The 25,036-nt window shown below is 39.7% G+C and overlaps 1 protein-coding gene across 2 annotated transcripts in view; it reads right to left on the bottom strand.

The window, feature by feature from the left end:
* The window catches only part of U2AF2 (U2 small nuclear RNA auxiliary factor 2), a 37,510-nt gene that overhangs the window by 5,850 nt on the left and 6,624 nt on the right, over positions 1-25,036 (bottom strand). Inside the window, exons 2-8 of one of the 2 annotated variants that reach the window (XM_089656989.1) lie at positions 19,092-19,227; positions 17,152-17,255; positions 15,200-15,351; positions 13,795-13,911; positions 13,563-13,701; positions 13,103-13,209; positions 597-719 (exon numbers count right to left, since the gene is read on the bottom strand). In XM_089656989.1, the coding sequence (XP_089513115.1) occupies positions 597-719; positions 13,103-13,209; positions 13,563-13,701; positions 13,795-13,911; positions 15,200-15,351; positions 17,152-17,255; positions 19,092-19,227 (878 nt within the window). The remainder of the gene's footprint in view (positions 1-596; positions 720-13,102; positions 13,210-13,562; positions 13,702-13,794; positions 13,912-15,199; positions 15,352-17,151; positions 17,256-19,091; positions 19,228-25,036) is intronic. The other variant, XM_089656990.1, reaches the window with a different exon arrangement.

Genomic DNA, 25,036 nt, shown 5'->3' with positions numbered 1-25,036 from the left:
GATCTTGGATTTAGTTCCACTTTAACAGAAGAGTCTGAGGTTTAACTCTTCAAGGAGCAGGTCAATACAACGTTAAGTGCACAATGTGCTGAATGCTGCACAAGAACATTTTACTATTACACTGAAATTTGGCAAAGTCAACAAAATGAAACTCCGTGTGCACTAACCCTTAGCACCTCTGAACAGTAGGATTCCAGAAACACATTAGTAGGACTGCAATCCAGTGCCAATTAAAGTATAGCTTTTAGCATAAAAAGAGGTGGGGAAAATAAAACTGAAGGATTTGCTTTATCCACTGCCTGAGCTCAGTGCTGAAAACAGACATGTCTAGCTGTTACAGAAAAGGAGAGTTAATATTCGGTTCCTTTCATGCTATTCCTACAACACTGACAAAATTACAGTGTCAGCATTGTGCTCAGGCAGAATATGTGTGCAGCTAACATGCAGACAACACTTCTAGGAGAAAGAATGCAAGTTCATTACAGGATAAAAGGCAAGAACATACCATTATATCTGCTTCAAATCACTTTGGCTTTTTTTTTTTTTTTAATCCCATGTTTGAGCATTATTTCAAGGCACTGACAAAAGCTTCCTACCTGATCTGTGACATTGATATCCACATATTCACAGAAAGCATATCCCTTTGAGAGACCTGTAGCACTGTCTTTCACCAAATTAAAAGCTTTCAAAGGTCCAAAAGATGTGAGCAACTCTTTAACCTGTTAAGACAATAATCACAAGATTAAAAAAAAACAAAAAACAAGGGAACATATCAAATTATTAAATGGTTCAATCTACATTTAAAAAAAAAAAAAAAAAAAGAAGAAGGAAAATGCTCAATAGTTCAGTTTATTGCACATTTTAAATTACAAAAAGAAGAAAAAAAACAAAACAATAAAAGTAGACAAGTGAAAGTTAAAGTACCACATGTACTAGCTGAACCTGTACAGATTAACAAAGCCAAAACCAATCCCAACTCCTAACATGAAACATTAGATTAAAAAAAATAAAAGCCTATGCATGTACAGAATGTCAGATGGGGATTTGCAGACTCCTTGATACCAGACTTGACAGTGCCTATCGAGCACTAGGGTTAGCCATTTCTGCCCCTTATGCGCCCCCACCACCAAATTTAGTTGCATTTTAAAGATTTTGAGCAAAAGACCTGAAAATTAATGTGCAACTGAAAAAACAAATTGTATACAAAAATGGCAAAGGCCAATCAGGTATTACACAATGCATGATATATACACAGTACACATGTATAGACACCTGCTAAGGGGGAGAGAAGAAGAAAGAAAAACTGCCAAAAAACGGTCTAAATGGAGATGAAGCAAAAGGCTTCCCAAAAAACTATCTACAGACCATAAAAAAAAAAAAAAAATGAGCAGTAGAGAAATAACGTGTACTATTTAAAAAGGCATTTTCTGCTTAAAAACCAAAAAAGAAAATCCACTTTTTACATTCAGAATGCATACATGCCATTTTTTATGTTTTGTTTTTTTTTTTATTAAAAACTGAAAAATAAAAGTAAAAAAAAAAAAAAAAAAAAAAAAAGATTTACAAGAATTAAGACAACCTTCTTGAAAAAACGTGCCATTATCTGCAAAAGAAGGCAGTAAATACTCATCTGTCCTTGGGCCCAGTCAGCCACACGCAGCTTGATCAATAGAACTGGTCCCTCGAAGTCTGCTAAGAAACCAGCACTAGGATTGTCTGTTTCCTTGGTCCTCAAACTCTCCCTGCCTACTCCCTTTGAATCACTGCAGGTGAAAGTAGTGGCATAAGGTCAGAATATCCTGCGAGTTGCAGGGGGACAAAACCAAAAAACACTTTCAGGGGAGCTAGCTTCCCAGTTAGTTCTAAGTGTTTAGTGGTAGAGGCATCAGGAAAGGTGAGCATTTACTGCATTTGTTTAAAAGGAAAAGCACTTAAAACGTTTAGCCAGGATCACTTAATGTATATATAAAACCAAAAACTTTTTTCGGTTTTGGATAGATTAAGGAATGGTTACTTTTAGTGCTGAAAAAAATGCCAACAGAAGGACATGTCATGTGACAGCTAACATTTGGGATTTCCCATTCCTTTCCGCATTAGATACAATGGAACCAAGACAAAGGAAAGGTCAGTCCTAGTAAAAACGCAAACAAAACCCTGACAAGGATTTAAACACTTCTCATCCTATTTAAAACATTTTATTTTTTGGGTTTACATACACCAAGGGAAAAGAGTTGCAAAATTATGTGCAGGTATGTAGCCTTGGTATGTCAGGTACCCAACACAATGTTTGTTTATAAAATTCCCATGTAGATAGAACATGCAATTTGTTTTTGTTTTTCTTTAACTTCCAAAAGATGAAAAATCTGAGCCCTTCAGTCTCAGAATATTTTTCTGCTTGTACACTTCTCCAGTGAGACTGTTTTGTCCATTTCTACATTAAAATAAAAATTATATAATAAACAGCGCAAAACAATACCCAACAAATTTCACATAAGGAATAAAGTGAAAAACTCATATTTTGATTTAAAGTGTCCAAAATTAATGTGTCCAAAATAAATAAATATAATTTTATTTTTTTTGGACACATTAATTTTGGACACTTTAAATCAAAATATGAGTTTTTCACTTTATTCCTTTATTATGTGAAATTTGTTGGGTATTGTTTTGCGCTTTTTATTCTATAATTTTTATGATTTGGTGTTTACACTAGTGCACAGCAGCATTTGAAATTTTAGGGGTGGGGATTGTTCTGTGGTGCAGGAGTATATATTTATATATTTCTACATTAAAATAAAACCTTTCCTGTGAGAAACATGGGGGCCCGTCACCACTGACTACATAGCACGTCAGACTGCTGTGCTGACAATAACTTCACAAATTCAAAGTATGCAGAGCAAAATACTGGACTTTACTATTCATACTTGATCCAATCTGGTGACTCTCACTGCTGAATCCAGTGCATTTCACAACAGCCAAGCATTCTCAGAGGAAAGTTGGCAATGGGGGTGAACATTTATTCTAAGATTGGTTTAAAGCAAACCTTTCCTAAGAAACATCCGATAACCCAAATGCAGCTCTGTTACAGAATTTCTTTAGAAAGTATCACAACATCTTGAAAATCTTGCATTTTAGGCTTTACATGTAAAAGTGCTTAGAGTGCACCCTTGATGCCTGCTGAGCCATCCGCAAACCAAACCTAAGAAATGCTGTTCTCAGGGAAACCATTGTCCTGCAAAACCGTACAGAATCGAGGCCATACCAAGCGTTCAAGATACTGAAAAGTTTGAATTTTTTTTTTCCCACTGTAGATAGAGATTGAAATCCTGGAAAAATACAGCCTGGTAGAATAAAAGCTGAGTGCACTTCTGGAATCACTACCTATATAAATATACATATAGTTTCAAAGTGCACATGTACCCAGACAACAGAAATTAATCTATCTGCATATTCTTATATTCAAATTCAAGGATTGTTTGAAAATCTCCCTAATACTAAACCTTTGCCAGAGAGGAAACAAAAACACACTAAACCCAAGCAAGTTAATTCCACACTTTAAGAGGGTAGGATGCCATCATTGTGTATACAGCTATACACAGATTCCATGAGGAGGAATCAGAAAGTGCTCAAGTCGCTGCCCATTATCAGCTGTTTGAGACCAATTCCCATCATGCAATGGTAGTTAGTTTACCTAATGGAAATGCATGTGGGCAGGTTTGCGGCAATCAAAAGTGTACCAGTTAGACTTCTGAATCCACCCACATCACAGCATGCTGCCTTAGTTGAAAGTATTCCAATGCATTCCTACAGCAATCTTCATTACATGAAAAAAGGGACATAAAAGGGCATTAAAGTGTAACTAAAGGCAAAAAACTTTTTTTTTCAGTTCTGGATAGAGTGGAAAGATTATAACAACTGAGCTTGTTATTGCTGCCTGTGCCCGTTAGGGAGATTCAGTGTCACCATTTGTCTTGTTTACCGTTTTAAGTGAAAGTAAAAAGAAAATACCAAGTTTTGGGTTGACATCAAAACACTAGAGAAGGAAAAAATCTTTCACTGGGGACACTAGTTCTGGTGACACAAGGATTCCCTCACTTTGGAGTTTTCCCTCAATTTCCTTACCCATAGTCAATATTTCTCATAGAAAGTGAGAGAAATGCATCCCCCTCTGGAGAAGGGAAAAAAAAAAAAGACAACAGCAAACCCACGCACACATGGAAGGTGTTCTGCTTTCCATTACACTATATCCAAAAGTGAAAAGTTCTACATTTTGTTACACTTTTACTGTTCAATTCACTGGTAAATAAAAAAAAAAAAAAAAAGCTCGACAACATTTATAAATTGTGTCCCTTGGGATTAACATCTGAAAACAGGATCACAAATAGGCCTTCCTGGGTTAATTAACCAACAAGCAGGGATGCACAAAATCAGGTACACACAAATACACACACGTGATTTACCATTATCGGGGTGGGGGGGGCTGGGGTGTGTGCTCCCTACCTGCACCGCTATTGGCTCCTCGGCTTATCAATCACCAGTTCCCGGCCACTGATTCTCGGCCAGGACTTGGGGATTGTCAGCAGGGGAAAGGTCTATTTGTAAACACAGATCTCTACCCTGACAGCACAAACAGGCCGCTTTGTTAACCCTTTGATCGCCCCAAAGTTAACCCCTTACTGCCCAGTGTCAGTGCTTTTTATTAACACTGATCACTGTATTCATGTCACTGGGGATGTCAAAGGCAGTTAGTTCGGGGGGAATGCAGTGGCAGAATGCTCGCCGCAGTCCCGCAATAAGTCACCGATCACTGCCATTACTGGTAGGAGAAAAAAAAAATAAAAAAATCATTTTATGTACAAAGTTGCATGACTGCACAATCAGTTAAAAGTAATGCAGAGCCATATCGCAAAAAAACACCCAGGTCAGGAAAGGGGGAAATCCTCTGGAGGGCAAGTGGTTAAAAGCATTTTAAAAAATCTAAACACCTTATTTTGCCTGCTATATCTCCCCCACCCCCAACCATTAGCCCTTCTGCAGGCAAATAGCAGGGCTCACCTTCCAGGTGAAAGCATTCGGGTGGCTGCGTTGGCGCCTGGTTGCCTTCACACAGCCCACTACAGTGCCAGACTCTGCCCCCTCCAGTGCAAACATCCCCCCCACCGTACTCCACTTGGCCATCTGCACGCCCGGGACTGGTTCAGCATGCACCGCCGGCTGGAGGGGAGGGAGGGAAGCGGACACGTCTGCTCCCCTCCTTGTCTTGACCCAGAAGTGACATTATGTCACTTTGAGTCCCCGGTCACAGATTTCCCAGCCATTGAGGCCAGGAAAGAATGTAATGCAGTGTGATGTACACTGCATTACATTGAGGAGACATGCAGGGTCTTTGAGACCCTCGATGTCTCAGAGAAACGGTCACCAAAATTCACCACATAAGGGACTTTGTTCCCTATGTGATGGAAAAAATAAAAAATTGCAAAAAAAAAAAAAAAAATTAAAGTTACACCGAAGCACGTAACATCAACTTTCTGGGGCAACAGCAGCCAATAGCTGTACTAAAAAAAAAAAAAAAAAAAAGGAGAAAGATCCAACTCAAATTCATTTAAGTTGGGATTGTTGAGAGGATGGTGTGTGACAAAAACGAGAAGGACACACACACACACACACACACACACACACACACACACCTCGAAACTCAGCTTAACCTCTTCCCGCAGGCCACACACATGCATCCTCACAGTAGGTGGCCTTTAACATAGAGAGGATGCATATACGCACCCCAAAAACAAACATTTCTGTGCCAAGAGCGCTCCCAGCACAGTGGGTACCTGGAAAGCTCCCAATGCCAATCAGCAACTTTCCAATAATGTGACATCCCTCAAAAGGGCCAGGAGGTAGTGTTAAGGGGTTAAAGTGGCTAGAATGCTTAAACATTTTTTTTTTTTTTTTACCTTAATGCATTCCTTGAATTAAAGTAATCCATGCTAGTGATGGCAGGGGACCGGAGAAGAGGAGGTTCGAGACCTCTTTGTGCAATTCTATTGCACAGCGCAAGCAAGTCTAAAGCCCTTTTTTTAAACAACACAAATGGACCCAAAAATGCAACACAAGTTTTAGTGGGTTTTGTAAACACGCAAAAGCAATTTTGCACAGGTTTACAAAATGTGGAGTTGTGAATGGAGCATTTAGCAAGCAATAAAAAAGCTTTAAAGGCAAGCCATCCCTGACCTGTCTAGGTACCTTTAGGCCAGAGTAACACCAGCATGCATAGTATAACAGTGTTACTGTGTAGGCTAGTATCTGCTGCAGTAGGGAGCACTGCAATGTACGTTTCAGTGCATGGCACTGCTTTTTATTATTTGATTTGATGTGTCACATAAGTCACTGCACAACGGTACCTCCCAGTGGGCTGTGGAAAAAACACTCCACATCACACCAGCTGTGTGGTGTGAATGGGGCACATAAAAACCAATTGTAACAGCTCATGGGCAAATACAGAGGAAGGTCTTTATTGTGTTCAAATGACAGTTTCTAAAGTGCAACACCAGATTCAGATCCCACACAGTCAAAAGGGAAACAAGCAGAGAGCTACATGGGAGACTCCTTGTAGAAATGGTAAGGATGGAGATGCCAACAGACTGTTTTAAGACATTGTGAGACAGACTTTCTAGCTTTTAAATCATAAGTAGCAGACAAATGCCCTGTACCCCAGAACCTGGATTTCGACCATGCAAATAAAGCCACTGAACACGAAGCAGCTTGGTAAACCTGTCATTGAGACACAGGATCCAGACAATGGTAAATCTGATGGAGCATCCGCCAGAACTGGACTTCTGCTTGGGTAAACCAGGAACAATAAAATCACCAGAGTGCCCTCCATCTTGATCCCGTGAAGATGTCAGGGTCACTAGAGCACCCACTGCTTCCACTAGACCAGGGGTCTCCAAACGTTTGAAACAAAGGGCCAGTTTTTTAAGGGGGCTGGTCTGTGACCAGTGGGAGTTGAAAATGCCATGGGTTTGATTTACTAAATGGGGTTAAAAAAGGAGGGGAAATAGTGCCCCATCTTTAGTGTTAGTGGAAAGGATAGTGCCCCGTATTAGTGGAGTGCCCCAAGAGCTGGATAAAAGCAAGCAAAGACCCTCATCCAGCCCGCAGGCCTCAGTTTGGAGACCCCTGCACTAGGCGATCAGCGTACCTAAAGACGAAAAAAAAAAAAAAAAAAAAAAAAAAAAAAACACGGTCCAAACTGTTTTGTACCTGGAGGACAGAAAATCCACATACAGCATCCCCAATCTGTTACACGGGTCCTGAACATCTCTGGGCAGAGGAAGCACTCCTCCCCACATCAAGACATTGCCAGGTAAGAAGTATGCATGCCATTTATTTAGATCTGGGATATAAAAGGACAAACAAGGCTGGAAGGAAATGTTCTGCCCATGACAGGAACGGATCTACCTCTTGTTCCTCCCTGATGGTTGATGTGCATCACCATTGTTGTACTGTCTGAATGAATCTGAAATAAAAATGGATGACCCTTTAGCAGGACGATCCAGTGTTGCAAGGACAGCAAAACTGCCCAAAGTTCCAGGGATGTTTACACAGGACATGAGAATCCTCTGATAAGTCCTCTGTCCAATAGGCTGGCCTCCATAGTGACGAGATTCCAAGGTGACAAGTGGAAGAAAGCACATTAGAAAAACTGGATTCTTGAGCCTCCAAAACAGAGTGAACTGGTCTTTCCAAGGACTGGACACAACACAATTCTGCATAGTAGAGATCTGGAGTTAAACAGGGCAAGCAGGTCTGCCTCAAAAGGAAGACTGCCATCAAATTCTCCTGCCCAGGAGTACTATAAGTATGAGACCAGAGTCTTAAGTTTCACCAGTGGAAGAAATACCCCAGCCTGCTATGTCCAGCGATTAGACCTAGACGCTAAATTATGAATCTGGTCCAGCAAGGACTCCTGAAAGTCAAGAAACCATACAAATCCACTAGAGTACAAACAGGCTTAGTAATGGGGCCATCACCTTAGTGAACATCCAAGGTGCAGATGAGAGGCTGAAGAGCAGGACTACGAACTAGTAGTCTAGGGGATCCATAGCAAAAAAAAAAAAAACACAGCGGGGGCGGGGGAATTGGGGGGAGAAAGATCACACACACACACACACGAAGAAGCATGTCCTTGCTGTGTACAGAAACTAGGTGATCTTTGGTAAAAGAAGACTTGTTAGACCTGGTGAATTCCATGCAAAATGTTAAGGATATTCAGTGTTTTGAGACCAAAGATGGGGCAAATGCCTCTTTGGGTTTGTGAAAAAGCTGGAGTAAATCCCCTAACAACATTCTGCCACAGAAACTGGGGCAATGATACCTCAGTCTAGAAGACAAAGAGGGAGCTCAATGGAGTTCTGCCAGTCTGTGCCATTACACAGGAGGTGAGGGCAGGGATTGAAACTCTAGCTTGCAGCCCTTGGAAACCCCCCCCCCCACTCCATGTGTCTGTGATGCAAGCTGTTCAAGTGTACACAAACATCCATGACACCCAAGAATTGGTAAGCTCCAATATGTTTGCCTTCCGGTTCAATAGTGCTTCAAAAAGGATAAGATCACTTTTGCTAACATTGTACATGATCCACCCTTTTTTTTTTTTTTTTTTAGGGTGGAACAAGTAACATGTCGCCACTGCTGCAGCCGCTACCATCACTCCCTTGTGACAGCAGTACAGGGAGAAGTTCACCATACTGTCACTTTAAAAAAAAAAACAGCGTGGCCATGCATGGCTCCAGCCACATGGGCACCTCATTTTTCAGAGTTCTGTGAACGAATGAACTACAACTACCGACATCCTTTGCAGACGTCTGCTTGCAGTTCACAATAAACTAGCGTGATCCTGTAGAGCACTGTGGTAGTTTATGGAGTGTCAGTGTAAAACTGCCTCTCAGTCTGCTAGAGTCCTGCTTGGCACCAGCAAAAGTGGAAGACGCCAGACTGGGAACGCTCATCCCTTGCTGTTGGTAGGAAAAAGCCTTTAAGGCGCTCCTGTTCTCATCTGGTGATCTGGTCAGTAAGTCTGTTTTCCAAAAGAACAAACTCTCGCTAGATTTACAAGATGAGACAAAGCATTTAAACACTGTGTTTACAATGATCAGCTGTTATGCAAAATCTTTATCCCAAATAAGGAGAAAAAAAACAAAAAACAAAAAAACCAAACACACGACAGCAGCATCCCTCCACCCGTATTGGTGGTGTCACTAAACTCTGGAGGGGAAGAGGATGCCATTTCAGTATGCCTTCTTAAAGTAGAACTATAAGTAAAATGTAATTTTTTCCATTTTGGATTGAGTAAGGGAGGATTATAACCTCTGCCAGTTTTTGCAATCTGTGTCCCACTGGGGACATTTCCCTTCACTTCCTGGCCCATAGCCAACACAGGAAGTGAGTGCAAAGTAAGGAAATTCCTCGACCACATTTACGCATGCTCTGTGTGCATGGGAGTGAATTCACCTTGGCCCAGACATTCAAGTTATAATGTACTCGTATACAGTGCATACCTGTACATTAGGACTTAAGCCTGCAGGGCCCCCCCCCCCTTTTTTTTTTTAACCTCTTCACGCCGGTCGCACGCAAATGTGCGGACTCCCACCGCCTGGGCCTAGACGCCAAGCAGCCGCACATTTGTGCTCTATTAAAAAAGGACATATGTGCCGAGAGCGCGCGCCCTGCACGCTCCCAGTACACTTGTCTGGTACTCACGGAAAGGTCCCGATCTCCTCTTTCGATCGGGACCTTTCCCGATCATGTGACCACCGTAATGGCACGTCACATGCCCCTAAACCCCGCCCCTCGGCTTCTGGAACCCTTAAAGGGCCGGAAGGCGCTGGCATTAAGTGGTTAAATTACCAGCAAAACTTGAAACTGCTGCCTTAATGTACTGCATAGTTTGACAAATGTAATAGCAAAATTTAACAGCTACCATTTTTTTTCTTACAAAGTTCAAATGTGTTTTACATGAAAAAGACTCAAAATTAAAATGTGGTACACCCAACAATCTCAATTTTCTTTTGGATAAAAGACAGGGAAGTAAATAGATGCCAAATAGGTCAAGACAAATGTGTGACTGCTTAACATCAAACTACAATGCCCCAAATTGTCTGCAGACAACAGTATCAAAACTTCTACAGCTCATCTATTAGATTAATTGTAAATTAGGACCCTAAAATTCCACTCTGACTGCATTACCCAATTGTGTAGCGCAAGAGTCACCTACATACTTATGTGCGCCATTAAAGGTCTTAAAATATTCTATTTTTAGAATTTATTTTTTTTAAATGTTTATATAGAAAGGTGTCAACTCTCTGCAGAATGGCTCAAAACACCCCCCAAAAAAGTGTATATTGGTAAAATTTCAATGAATATATACTGTAAACACTAAGCTATTGTGATTAAACTTCAGCTGCTATTTAAAAAAGGTGAACCCTTAAATATATAAAAAAATTTCCACCATGCAAGAATCTTCAATATATCCCAAAGTGAAGGGAACACTTTGAAATATACTGAAGATGCTTATGGAGGTGGAATGTTTACAATAACACGTTCAAGGAGTGTTTACATGGATTTTTGATTGCGACTTAGTCACATTTGGAGCCCTTTTGTTTGACTTTTCTCCACTTCATAATTGAGGATTTTAAGGTTTACACGTTTGATTTTATAACTTGCCATCTGCCCACAGTACTTTGACAGCGAGCAGGCTACAAGCCCAGTGACATACTGGTACAAAGCTGAACACGTGCACTAGCATGCCCCATAGAGCATGTAGCAGTGCGATCCCGCCACCACAATCATGGCACCGCTGTGAACAGCTGGGGTGTCATAGCAATCACATGATTACAATGCAAACAGTCATGAATGGATTTCATTCATTACTGCTTGCTTACTGTTAAGCTGTGATTGACCAGAGCTATCACATGGTACTTGCACCCCATGTGCAGCCTGTAATCCTTAGATGTAGCCAATCACAGCATGTCAACAGTAAGCAAGCGGTCATGAATGGAAGGCCATTCATGACAGTTTACTATTGCTTATAAAAGTGATAATCACCATTATAAGCAATAACAACCCTCAACTACTCTGAAGTAAAAAAAAAAAAAAAAAAAAAAAAAAAAAAAAAAAAAAAAAAGCAGAGTTTCACCTATAAGAGGAAGCTCTGCTTATCTGCCTCCTCCCCCTCCAATGCCATATTTGGCACCTTTTGGGGGGAGGGGGAAGCAGATACCTGGTTATAACAGGTACTCACTTTCAGCTCAGTCCGCTGCGGCGAACTGAGTGGGCAGTTTGCACATATACAGACACACCTCTTTCCCCCGTTTCCGTCTGGGACATTGCACATGTCCCAGAGAACTGCTGCCCATTCACAAAGCGCAGTGAGATTCGCACAGTAGGAAACAAGGCTTTACTGCCAGTTTCCCTTTTTCAAGATGGCAGCGCCAATTAAAGCATTGGCTCGGGGTGAAGACACTGTAGGATCCCTGGAAAGTTAAGTGCCCCAATATTAAGTCAGCAACTACAGTATTTGTGAATAGGATGAATCTCATTAAATGGGGGGCACAGACAGCAATAAAAACTGACAGATGTTCTTGATCCCTTTCCACTCTACCCAAAAAAAAAAAAAAAATAATAATTTTGCCCTTCGTTATATTTGAAGGACAAAAATTGCCCTCATCTTCTGTTTTCTAGGCCACAGCACATTGAATCTAACTGCTCTAAACTAGAAGTGCGCTTACCTGGAATCACTTCTATTTGAGAGTTTAAAGCTGCCTCTACAAAAATGTTGCAACCACTAGTTTGTTTATATTCTGTTTATTGTAGCCCCTTAAAACTTCATGGTGGCAGCTGTAGAAGTGTTAAAATGGTAGGCATTAGAAAAAAAAAAGCTTTTACAAACATTGCTTACAAAAGACACTAGCATTCAATCAGTAAACAAGCAGCATTTGCACCTGGTCAATACAGCTACTGCAATGGTATGGACTGGGAAACCACATTAAAAAGTGAATGTAAACACTAAAATCTTACAGTATGTTTGGCATCATGTCTCACTAAGAGCTGATTCACAGATGTGTGGTGCTGATTGAAGCTCAGGTTTCACAGCTAAATTGACAGTTCAGATCAGGTTCAGGACCGGATTTTTTCCTGTTCACGCCTGTGCGGTTCAGAAACTGTTCCCACAGAAGTCAATAGCCTGTAATCCGCACCTGAACCTGATGGCACTGCTCAGAAATTGTACAGGACTCAAACTGCACTAAATCTGCACCGCCAGTGCACCAGACATATGTGAACAGGCACCGTAGGAAGTTATTTCATGTCATGCAGATTGAATGCAGTTTGCACTGCATCCAATCGGCATATGTGAACCAGCACTAAAGGAATTTTTTTTTGTTAATGTGTTGCAAGGTTTTATTTAACCTTGAGATTCTGATGTCAGCCTGCTGTGCAAGCACTTTACTGGTCTTTAGGCGGTTTATCGGAGACCACTCGAAGGCAAAATGAAGGTGCTTGCAAAGCAAGCTGACAACAGGATGGCTTAGAGCTGTCAGGAAGTGTGCGACAGATTCCCAAGAAACCGTTTGCTCAAGAAAACTGTATACAGTGAGGCATGATTCCAAACACTGAAAAATATATCAAGTTTACAATTTGTAACCAGCCGGAAACTTTGTTCTTATGAACAAACATTAAATGCTTAGCTGCAAAAATAAAACATTAGTTTACACACCCACCCAAAAAAATTTTGGAAATGAAGTGCCCCTTTTTGCACTGGAACCCCAAACCCTTAATATTGTTCAACTACTGCAACAGTAGAAACAGTACAAACTATGTTGACATATTACTACTGTTTACCAGTAATGCAGGAAAACTCCTGTGGAATTGTGTCCATTCTGCTTTATGACTTCTATAAAGGGCAAGCCAATAGGGAAGTCAGACGAGATGGAACACCATCAATAAAGTGGTCCCCTTCAGATCTGGACCACAGTGATTGGGAACAGGCCGCCAAATTCAAAACATTCCCACGTATGAAAAACAACAAATAAGTAAGCCTGAAATTACCAACCCATAGGCTTAATGACGCCATGGTTACCTGGTCATCATTCAGATAGTTGGGTAAACCTCCAATGAATAGCTTGTGTGCAGAGTCTGGAACAACGGTGGATACCACCCCTGTTAAGAAAGGAATGATATTTGGAGAGAAAAAACCCACTTAATATGGCGCAAGATCCATTCTCTTTTAAACAAAGGACATTTTCCATCTATGGCTTTTGTCAGTTCAGAAGTCCTGGAAGGAACTGCAAACTCTGTAATAATAAAATACGCACTATGCTCTGCCAGAAAACAAAAAATGTTATTACCGAATGCCTAAATTAACCAAATGATCATTGAATGCTATAGAACAAGCACTGCGCTAAAGGAAACTGAAATTTAACAGAATATTTGTGGGGGAATTGAAATGTAAAACATTGTGCACTAGTACATAATCAGTATTACTTATCTGTAATAAAAAACTTAAGTCTTACCTGGCACATACACAGATGGATTTTCGGACATGCCAGGCAAGGGTTGGTAATCGTGCGGACGGCGAATCTTTAATGACTGGCCTTGGAAAATTATGCCATCAAATGCCATTGCCTGTGTGGTCTCATCAACAGATCGGAACTGCACAGAAAATCAATGGACAATGTTTCAGTAATGTAAAACTTGCAATTTTGAGGAAACTTCTTTTTTTTTCCCCCCCTTCTATGAACTCACCTCCAAGAATGCAAAGTTTTTGTCTTGGTTGATCTGCACTGCAAGGACAGGGTTTCCAGGTGCTTGTGTTAATCCACCAAGGCGCATTTGAGCATTAAAGAAGTCCATCATTGCTTCCTGTAAGGGGAAAAAAAATATGAAAGATAGGTTGTCTGATTTATCTGCTTACAGTAAAAGTAGATAGCATTTGTAAGATCTAGAATGTCCTACTTGCCTTGCATGATGGTAGCAAACTTATTTTGCTACGAAGGGATTTCAGCCCCACAATTTTCACTTTGAAAAGAAATGGAAACAACTTTTTGATCTTGTTTTTTCAAAATAGAAAAGGGTTTTTATTCAAAGTTTGCGTAAGGAAAAAAAGGTTTTATAAACTAACAACCAATTTCTGCAAACACCAAACTAACTGCAGCCTTATGCGGTCAAACTTTGAAACAAAAGGCATTACAAGGAGATTGCAGGGCCATTTGGTACATTTTCCCTTTGATGTCTGTAATGTTACCATTTCCAGAAGTAAAAAGAGTAAACACTGAGACCCAGATTGTATTAAAAACCAAAACAAAAAAAAAACAAAAAAAAAAACCACACACCACACCAAAAATCCTACAGCTTATTTGCAAGCAATCCCTTCTTGCAGACAAACTTTTTCCAAATGCTAATTGTAATTCCAGTTTTCAGCATTACAAAGATCTGCTGCAGATCCCCAAAAATGATAGTGCACCCCAAAACTAACTTTCCCATTAGCAGTATAAGAAAAGTTATTGCACAAGCATTAATGTAGCTCTATTCCCCTCCAGACTCCTACCACTTTACACTTTTTTGTTGTTTAAAGAAAATACTTACATCAATGTTTCTGGTTTGTCAACACTAATTTAAACTGAACAGTGAGCTAGCCTGCCCAATCCAGGAGCTAGAAGGCAATCCAAGACTGCTTTAACAGACTCTTTAGGGCACACTAGTTACCTGCAACTTGGGATCTTTCCAGCTCTTGTCTACCAATGTCTCCGGCCTGAACAAGAAACTACATGCCCTGTAGCAGCAGTAAAGCAGTGACCAACTAGGGAATTTAGAGCTACACAACATGTTGTGTAAGATTATTTTAGCTATTAAACTACAGCAAATAAAACCGTGTAGGTGCAGACAGCTATCATCAAAATGTCTTCCATGAAACCAAGTGAAAATAGCTTACCCATTTGCGGATCATCTTTCCGCTCTAGTAAAGAGCAGCAAGGTGTTGTTAAATTTTTGTAATACTGGTAGATGTCTACCAGGCAGTGTTAAAGTGCATCAAGTTAGGAGTGGACAGCCTGTATGTTAGGCTTAAGAAAGTAAAAAGGCCAATATATGTTAAAAATCAATGGAACGGAGTTTGTTGAAATATAACTGTTAGCACAGTAAGCCTCAGTACCTCTGTTATTCCGAAGGGAATATTTCCAACATAAAGTCGACGGGCCTGTCTGGTCATCTGGCTGCCCACAACAGGCACAGGTGTGGGTGTAACAGCAAGTCCATCAGGTGTCATTGTTGGAAGGAGAGCTGTAGCAGGAATCTGACCAGCAGCTGTTTATTTGGGGGAATAAGGAAATTCAGAGCCATTAGGCGGCAATGTTCACAAGGAGCACTTAGGACAGCAATATCATTATTAAAAGTTGTTCTAAAGGCAGAATTTTTTTTACCTTAACGCATTCACTGCACTAACTACTAGCTTCGCAAGCCAATTCTTTCATACATGTAAAAATCTGCATGGCTTGCTAAAAAATTACTTAGAACCCCCAAATATACATTTAACACAGAAGGCCTAGAGAATAAAATGGAGGGTGTTTAATTTTTTTTACCGTAGTTGTACAGCAGTTTTTTCCAAACGCAATTTTTTTGCAAAACACTTTAATTTGAATGAACATAAAACAATGGAATACCTAATTTTGCTAATATATAAGATTATGTTACACAGTAACTAGATACCAAACATGTCAAGCTTTAAAATTGCACACACCCATGGAACGCAAGAGCACAAAAGACACTTTAAATTAAAGCGGAGTTCCACTCACCTTGCCAAAAATTAAAGTCAGCAGCTACAAAAACGGTAGCTGTTGACTTTTAAAAAACAGCCTGTCCCGCGGTGTGTCCCCCGCAGCCCATTTCACTGGCCGTCCTGTATTCCAGGAGGCCGCAAACATCAGTGTGGGCTTCCAGCTGCGCAGCTTGCGGCTTCACAGCCGGGTACCCACTGAGCATGCACGAGCAGCGCTGCATGAATGGTCCTGTAGTCTTCAGGTACCTGTCATATGTCCCAAAAGACTACAGGGAGGGAGGACACCATCCGCTTGCCCAGGCGATCGGACCAGAAGAAGTGGGTACCTGTCAAATTCGGGTACCCGCTCTCCCCCGCCCCCCAAAGGTGCCAATCCTAATGGGGAGCAGTCCTTAAAGCGGAACTTCCTCTTTTGGGTGGAGCTCTGCTTTAAGATTTTTTATTTATACTGCACCTTTTTCAAAATCACTTTTATTGCCTTAACAAGGAATAGCAGCAAGGACCGCGATAGCTCCTCTTTATGGAGAGATCTGGGGTCTATTAGAATAAGTAAACAAATCTTTTCTTTACAATGTAAGATTGGATAACTTAGAAGGGGGTGGGAGTAGGTTTAGGCCTGTTAGATTTTTACTGAGCTTCCACTTTAAAGATAAAGATGCCAGAGGTGAACTGCACAGACCACAAAATGGCAGCAAAGTACAGTAGAAGAAAAGGTAAGAGGCCACTTTCACTGAAGACCGATATGGCACAAGCACTGCTAAATGAGGTGCTGTAATATTTTGGTCATCTATAACACTGTATTTCTTCTATTATATGCGCAGAGCAACAATTTTTGAAGTCTTTGGATGCAATCTTGCAAGCATGTCAAACCAAAATTTTTACAGACTGTACAAAGATCAACAGAAACTATAGCTAGCAACACAACCAAAACAATTACATATTTCTAAACACTATTATTGCCACACATTAACATTTCTCACCAATGTATAAACTTCTACAACTGTTTATTATGTCAGTCTCTGCACAAATATCGTACTCCATTAACTCTACTAAAGATAACATTTTTTATTACATAAAACCTTGTCATCTTAACATGGACAGAAAGCCAAAAATAAAATAAAATCAACCCACTTACAGATCCTGCCACTTGAGGATGCCCTTCTGTCTGCAAAATGCGCTGCCACAGGAGGAAGTGTGACAGGAGCAGGAATTCTGGGACCACACAGTCTGCACATTACCACTTCTGACCTATTAAACCCCCACAAACCTTTACTACAATTTTCACAAGTTCAAAAGCAGCATGCGGAATTAACCACAAAATGACTCACCTTGCATGGCTTTATACTGGATAGGAGTGATATGTTCAAAACCTGGAGGAGGGACATCCCAATATTTGCGAATCTTCTTTTTCTTTTCATGCCTTGGGGACCGGCTATCAAATAGGAAAGGGAATAATTAAAGTATTAAACTAAAAACCAAAAACCTTTTATTATAGTGCAGCTTGCCAATTAAATTTGGAGGTGGCATTAGGCGCTTTCCTTTATTTTCAGATGGTAATCAGGCCAGTAAGTCTTATTTTTGACCAGAACAAGCCATCCTGCAGATGCAGCAGTTGGAAGGTTTAAACAAACCAGGGTGGATAAAAAACAAATGATTTAAAAAAAAACAAAAAAAAAAAAACGGATGTTTTTATTTAAATCGGATTTTTTTTAAATAAAATGCTTTTTGAGGAAAATATATTACCATCCAAAGGTTATTCCATCATGAAATAAAGATTAGTATTTTAATTATGTAGAATAAGGCTGTATATGTTTAATTTTTTTGGTAAATAAATTCCATGAATCCATTCACAATGTCAGGCTCTTCCAGAGGTTTTTGTAAGATTATTGGGCAGTTTCTCTGCCTACAAGATATTATCACAGATGCTTGCTTTACTTTTGCAGTTCTCAAAACTGAATTTGACTCAGCGGAGATCACATGCCTCTTCTTCACAGCAAAAATGTTATAACATGAACAGAGTTAAGAAAAAGACCTTAATCCTAACTTCTACAAACCTATGAATACAGAATCAACCCCTTCAGTGCTAAGTTTCAAGAAGTTCAGTGAATAGAAACAATATTTTTCTGATTGTTTGGAGTGGAATAGATCTGCACAAGAAGAAAGTGAAGCTAAGTGTGAGGAGGAAGGGGCTGACAGTCTAAGTTTCTTAAAATATATATATATTTTGTTTAGCCAAATTAGTTAACAAACATGGATGTTTGTTTAAGCAAATAACATATGCTGGAATGTTATTGTTTCAGTTGAATAAATCTATTTAAATTGTTATTAAGGTAATGATTATTTTTCTCCTTCCTAAGTACAGCAGAAAAGTTGTCCAAATATGATTGACCTATTAAACTGGGGATAAAAAAAACTAATATGAAAAGCTGTTATTCTAAAAATCTTCATCTACTTGCATATTAAAGTTATACCAGCAAGAATTACCGTAGTCTTTATGTAGAAAACTAGGATTTAAATCAAGCCTGACTAGTGATTTAAATCAAATCCACCCTGAAACAAAGCATCTTGTACTGAGAGCAGTGCGTACAATGATCAGCTTTTATGTAAAACAAAATTCTTAAGGATCAAAGAATATTATGAACATCTACATAACTTGTATCTACATCAAGAAATAACATGCTTAGAAATATAAAAAAAAATAATTTTATATATATATATATATATATATATATATATATATAAATAAATAAAACACACACACATACATATATATATATATATATATATATATATATACACACACACACACACACACACACATTACTTATGTATGAATATAAGTATGAATGGTGAGCATGTGATTTATATGGTACACCACCTTATTGTGAAGACTGGACTTTTAAGACAAGAAACTATTAACAACTGAACTTTTGATATAAAACCACCAAGTACATTCTAGGTGTATGCATGCGAGTTAGGGATATATGTGTGTGTATATATATATATATATATATATATATATATATATATATAAAGCGCTGCGTAAACTGACAGCGCTATATAAGTACCTGAAATAAATATTGCTTTCATTCAAAAATCAAAAAGGTTATCACCATGCAAAATGGAATTTCCTGCGGGAGAGTTGATTTTTACACCACATAAGGCCTTGTGTATTTTGCAGACTTGGGGAGAGGGGAAAGAAAGGGGGGGGGGGGGGGGAGAAAAAAAAAGGGAAAGATACACAAAAGTAGCATAAAATGTTCCATACCTACGCCTCCTCCGATCCCTAGAGCCACTGCGCTGTTCTCTTCCTCGTCTATCTCTACTACGACTTCGTCGTTTTCGATCTCTGCTTCTAGAGCGACTGTGACTACGTTTTCGATGACGGTTCTCTTTGTCTCGCTCTTGATTAAGAAAGGAGAATGGATTTATAAAACGTTAACAGCAAAACTAAAACTGCAACTACTGCATCCCCAAGAATTACATGCAGAAAGCCGCTAAATATTAGGCAGGCTGATTTGCTGACTGATAAACACACACACTTTGAGCAATAGGCATTCCCTAACTAGGAGGCGAATCCTCACAAATCACTATGAATTTTTATAAATAAATGTACTGACAGGACAAAATACGTAGAGCCCCCACCCATCGGTCCAGGGAGAGAAGAGAGAACATAACACTGAGTAAAAAGCACCACTACATTTTACACATATGCGTTCGATTAGCACATTTAACCCTTAGATCACCCAGTCAACCAGCCAGTGCCATTAGTACAGTGTCAGTAAATATAATGTTTCACTGATCACTGTATTCCTGCCACTAGCGACATCAGATAGTGTCAGTAAGCGTCCCTCCCAGCCAGGGTCAGCTAGCATTAGATTGCTCGCACACTATAGGTCGCTGATCACCATTACTAGTTTAGAGTTTGCACGGATCAATATATTGATCATGAAGAGAACTATACTAGTGCCTCCTTTGTAGAGTGTCCACAAAACCGCAGAGTAAGCAGGATCAGCCCTGTTAGCCGCCAGCACTACAGTTTAGCCCCTCTGCTGATTTTCACAGAAGATTTGTATTGATTGTGGGCCAAGGAAATTTATATGCACAATACATGGCCATCCACCCAAATTCAGCTCTTGCCAGACAATTTGCATGGTAACCTATCATGGTTTCTGAATTTAAAAACTCTTTTGGGCCTAACCCTCAACATGGGCATTACAGAAAAGAATGAATTGCGGTCATGTTGATCCACAGAGCCAATTCATCATATACCCGAGTTCTCTGCTGTTACATATATGACCAACATGGACCAGCAATATACTGGTACGTCGCTGGACTTTGAGTGGTTATACCGGGATGATGCCTGCAGCTACAGGCATCATCCTGGTATTTTTTTCAGCTGGTGGTCGGCTTTCGCGTATAAACAATCCTAGTGACCAATTAGCTGCTGAATTGTTTTTACGAGCAGAGGGATGGGATACCCCCCTCCCTCCTGTTGTCTTCCACAGCAGTTCCGCTGGCTGACCATAGAGCTGGTCAGAGACCAGAATGGCGCCAATCATCTCTATAGTCTAAGAAATCAGAAGTTATGAGCATTTCATCACTTCAGTTTACAAATGGCGCTTTTTATATCCTGCTAAATTGTGAAAGCATCCGATCACATCCTCAGGATGGCAAGTGGTTAATCATATTCCCCCCTAATCTCCTCTTTTCAAGAGAAAAAATTAAATCCCTTTAATTTTTCCCGATAACTGAGCTCCCCCATGCCTCTATCAGTTTGGTGTCCCTTCTCTGCACTGCTCAGTTCCCAATATTATTTTTGTGAACTGATGCCCAAAATTGAACTGAATATTCCAGATGAGGTCTTACAAAATTATATCTCTCTCTATACCTCTTAATACAAGAGAGGATTTTGCGCGCTTTAGAAACCACAGCATGGCATTGCATGCCATTAAGCTTATGATCTACTAGAACTCCCAGATCCTAATCTACCATATATTCCCCCAGTTGAACCCCCCCAGCATGTATGAATATGTATGATGCATGCATATTCTTAGCCCCAAGTGTAAAACCTTACATTTATAAACATTAAACCTCATTTGCCACAGTTGCCCAATGTAAGGACGTTATTCCACTGCACAGCTTGGTGTCACCTGCAAAGACTGAAATGGGATTTTTAATTCCAGACCCTATATAGTTTATAAATATATTAAAAAGGGTCCCAACACTGAACCTTGGGGTACACCACTAACAACCTTAGACAATTCAAAATATGAAACAACCACTACTCTCTGAATTCGATCTTCCAGGCAGTTTTCTATTCATTTACATATGGATTTTTCCAAGCCCATAGACTTTACCTTACACATTAGCCATGTGTGGGGAACTGTGTCAAACGCTTTTGCAAAATCCAAGTATACCACGTCCACTGCCACCCCCCTGTCCAAGGTTTTGCTCACCTCCTCAAAGAATCAGATTTGTTTGAAAACTTCTGTCTTTCATGAATCCATGCTGTCTGTTGCTTAAAATATTTTCAAGCAACTCATCTATGTGGTCTTTTATTACTCTCCAGTATCTTTCCAACTATAGAGGTTAGACTAACAGGTTTAAAATTACTTGGTAAAGATTTTGATCTTTTTAAATATAGGCACCAGATTGGCCTTACACCAATACAGCAGTACTATGCCAGTCATTAAAGAGCCCCTAAAAATTAGAAACAATGGCTTTGAAATGACAGGAACCATGGGTGTATGCCATCCGGTCCAGGTGCTTTATTCACCTTGTCTAAATGTTTCTGGATCATATCAATTGTGAGCCAATGTGGATCATCTGGGGCAATATCATGCCCATTATAGACAAAAGCAACCCCATGCTCCTTTGTATACACAGAGCTGAAAAAAGTATTAATAAATTTGCGTTCTCTTTGGCCCCAGTCACCCACTCTAGATTTTGTAAAGGGCCTACATGCTCGAACCGGACCTTTTTACTATTAAAATATTTGAAGAATTTTGAGGGTTTGTCCTATCTCTTGCAATCTGTTAGTTTTCAATTTTTGTGTCCTTGATTTCCTTTTTACATATGGTTATATTCTTTGTAATGTTTAAACGAGGATAGCGTTCCTTCATTTTTATATTAAAGTTTTTTTTCTTATTTATAGCTTTTTTTTAACTTTGGCCGTAAGCCACATAGGTTTCAATTTTAGCCTTTTAAACTTGTTGCCCATGGTAATATATTTTGCAGTGTGTTCACATAGTCTTTTTGAACAACTCCCATTTCTGTGTTGTGTTTATTAATGCCAATATTCCTTCCCAGTCTGTCTTGGAAAGCAGCTCTCAGCCTTGGAAAATTAGCTCTTAAAGTGGAGCATTTTTTCCGTATGTGCTTGCCGTTTACAGCTAACAAATGAAATCATGTTATGGTCACTGCTACCCAGATGTTCTTTTATATGGACATTAGTAATAACCTCTGCATGGTTTGAGATTACCAGGTCCAGCAGAGCATCATTCCTAGTTGGGGCTTCTACAAACTGTACTATTAAAATTGTCCTGTAGTAGGTTTATAAACTTTTGCCCTTTAACTGTTCCTGCAGTGCCATAACTCCAGTCAATTTCCAGGTAGTTAAAATCCCCCATCATCACTGACCCAGCCCGTTCGATCTGTGCAAGGAGCACAGTCCCCACCTGCTCATCAACACTGGGTGGCCTACATCAAACTCCAATGATTGCCTTTGTAATACGCACCCCCATGTGCAGTTCCACCCATAATGCTTCAGCCTCATCACACACTCCCATCAACTAGGTCCTCTTTCACACTCGCTTTTAGATCACTTCTCACAAAGAGACAGGCACAATCGCCTTTCCTTTTTACTCAGTCTCTCTGAAAGAGCATAGCCAGGAATATTAATGGCCCAGTCATGAGAAGAATGAGGCCAAGATTCAGCAATACCAATTAAATCATAGTTCTCTTCATGCACCAAAACTTCCAACTCATCTATTTTGTTTGACAGACTTCTGGCATTGGTGAACATACTAATTCATTGACACCTTTTGCACACAAGTTGCATTTTTTTTTTCGGACAAAATGGTACCAATTCCAATGGCTGTTTGTAACATGGGAACCTCCTTATCACCTGCCATAGCCCTCCCCCATTCCACCCACCAATAAGGACTGACCCCTGTCTGATCTGTCTGCACTATTATAATCCAATTAGCTCTCCCTACTCAATCCCAGTTTAAATGCTCCTCCAGCTGTCCCATAAACCTCTGCCCCAGCAACACAGACCCCCTTCCATTTAGGTGCAAACCATCTCTAGCATATAGGTTACACCCCAATGAAAAGTCAACCCAGTGCTCTAGAAACCCAAATCCTTCCCTCCTACACCAGGTCTTCAGCCATAGATTCAGTTCTCTAATCTCCCCTGTCTATCCTGTGTAATATTTCAGAGTATTACCTTGGAGGCTTTTCCCTTCAACATGCAGTCTAGTTCTTTAAATTGATTCTTAAGGAGCCTCTACCTTCCATGTATTCTGCATTTGGTACACACAGACACTCTGGCCCCTATGCATTAAATAAAATAAAAAAAGCAAAGCACCTTAACTTTACGTTGGTTTTTTTCTAAAAATACTAGGTAGGATTTTTCTTTTGTATAGTTTCATTTTCATGGGTCCAACTTAGACCAATGCAAGTTATGTATATCTCACACCTGCGATCACTATCCAAGCTGCAATTCAATGTAGTGATTGGCACTATACAGTGATAGCAGCAATCATCCAGGACAAAGGGCGTGGGGGGGGTCATCACCTTCTCTGAGCTTCCTTCATTGACAGAATGCCTGAAGAGGTGGAGATGCAAGGTGATATCATCACCAACTCATCTAGAGAAGGACTTGTACTCATTTATAAAAAAAAAAAAAAAAAAAAAACACCACACACAGGACATTCTGTAATGGCAGTGTGGAGCCAGCCAAGTCAACACTAGAGTTCTATCAGGCTCCATGTGCATATTTTACCACATTATTTGCACGGTTTCACAGTGTTTTTAGCCATTGTTGCGCTTTGACAGGTTTTTTTTTTTTATTAGCCAATAGAGAAAAATATCATCCGTTGCATCCTTTGTTGCCAGGTTTTTCTGCATCATCCTCATCAATTTATCATTTTATTTTTTGTTATAGTGATAATACATACATTTAAAATACAAATAAAAATACTCAAATACTATGTAAAAAATAATCAACCCCCAACCTTATCCCCCCTAACCCTTTAAAAATATATTAAACAAAAATTATTTATGTTTATTTCATTTTCTAAGTCTACGAGTTAAAGTAAATTTTTTTTATGTATCCATAATGATTTTTTACTTAATGTGTATTTATTTTACATTTAGTCATAGATTACTTTTTACATTTTGATCAAGCAGAAAATTACGCAAAATGCGTGTTTCTATTCTATAAGAATAAAAACATGCCAAAAATGTGCAAATCTGCCCAATTTGAGCTACAAAACTAGTAAGGAGTAATATTGATTTTTATTTCCCCCTGTGCGTTTGAGCTTCAAGCTACAAAACTCAGGTGTGAATGGGGCCTTAGAGAGCATGAGTTTTACTGACTGCAAAGCTACAGGCATGACCAAGCAGAACACGAGATCTCTGCAGAGGGGCCACTGCTTTCACAAAGAAAGCAAAGGTCTCTCTCTGCAGTATGCTGGCAGATCAGGCTGATGTAGCTGCTTTAAAAGAAAAGCTGTAGGGCTTTGAACTGTTTTGAAGCACCCAACATGCTTAAATTGCAATTTCAATAGAGCACTGAAATTAGCTTAATTTTAGCCTGCACTGGGAAGAGATTGGCTGCTTCAATTTTTTTTAAAAAGATTATAAATACCCAAAGCCTGATAATCAGTCTAATGTTGCCTATATAAAATGGATATGTTCTGGGGTTGTCAACCAGTTTTCAATAGCAAATGCAAGCAGGACAAGGCAAACAACCTCAAAATGGTTTCTATCCCAATATCTACATGGCAGGGTGGAGGTAGGCTGAAATCATCCAGTTTAAATGTTTGTCCAATAAAGAACATGAAGAATTTCAACTTTAAAAACAATCCCAGTGTGTAAGGCTAATCTCCATTAGTTTATGAACAGAAAAGTAGTTTCAACATACAAATGTGCTCTGCAGTCAGTGGCAGCAAGAATTCTTAGAATAAGCCCCCTTCACAGAGGCAG

This window comes from Staurois parvus, unplaced genomic scaffold (genome assembly GCF_062004578.1).
Source record: "Staurois parvus isolate SC_StPar_1 unplaced genomic scaffold, SC_StPar_1.0 ptg000953l, whole genome shotgun sequence".
In the NCBI taxonomy this organism is placed as follows: domain Eukaryota; kingdom Metazoa; phylum Chordata; class Amphibia; order Anura; family Ranidae; genus Staurois; species Staurois parvus.
The sequence above is the reverse complement of the archived record's forward strand: the minus strand, read 5'-3'. Positions and strand labels throughout refer to the sequence as shown.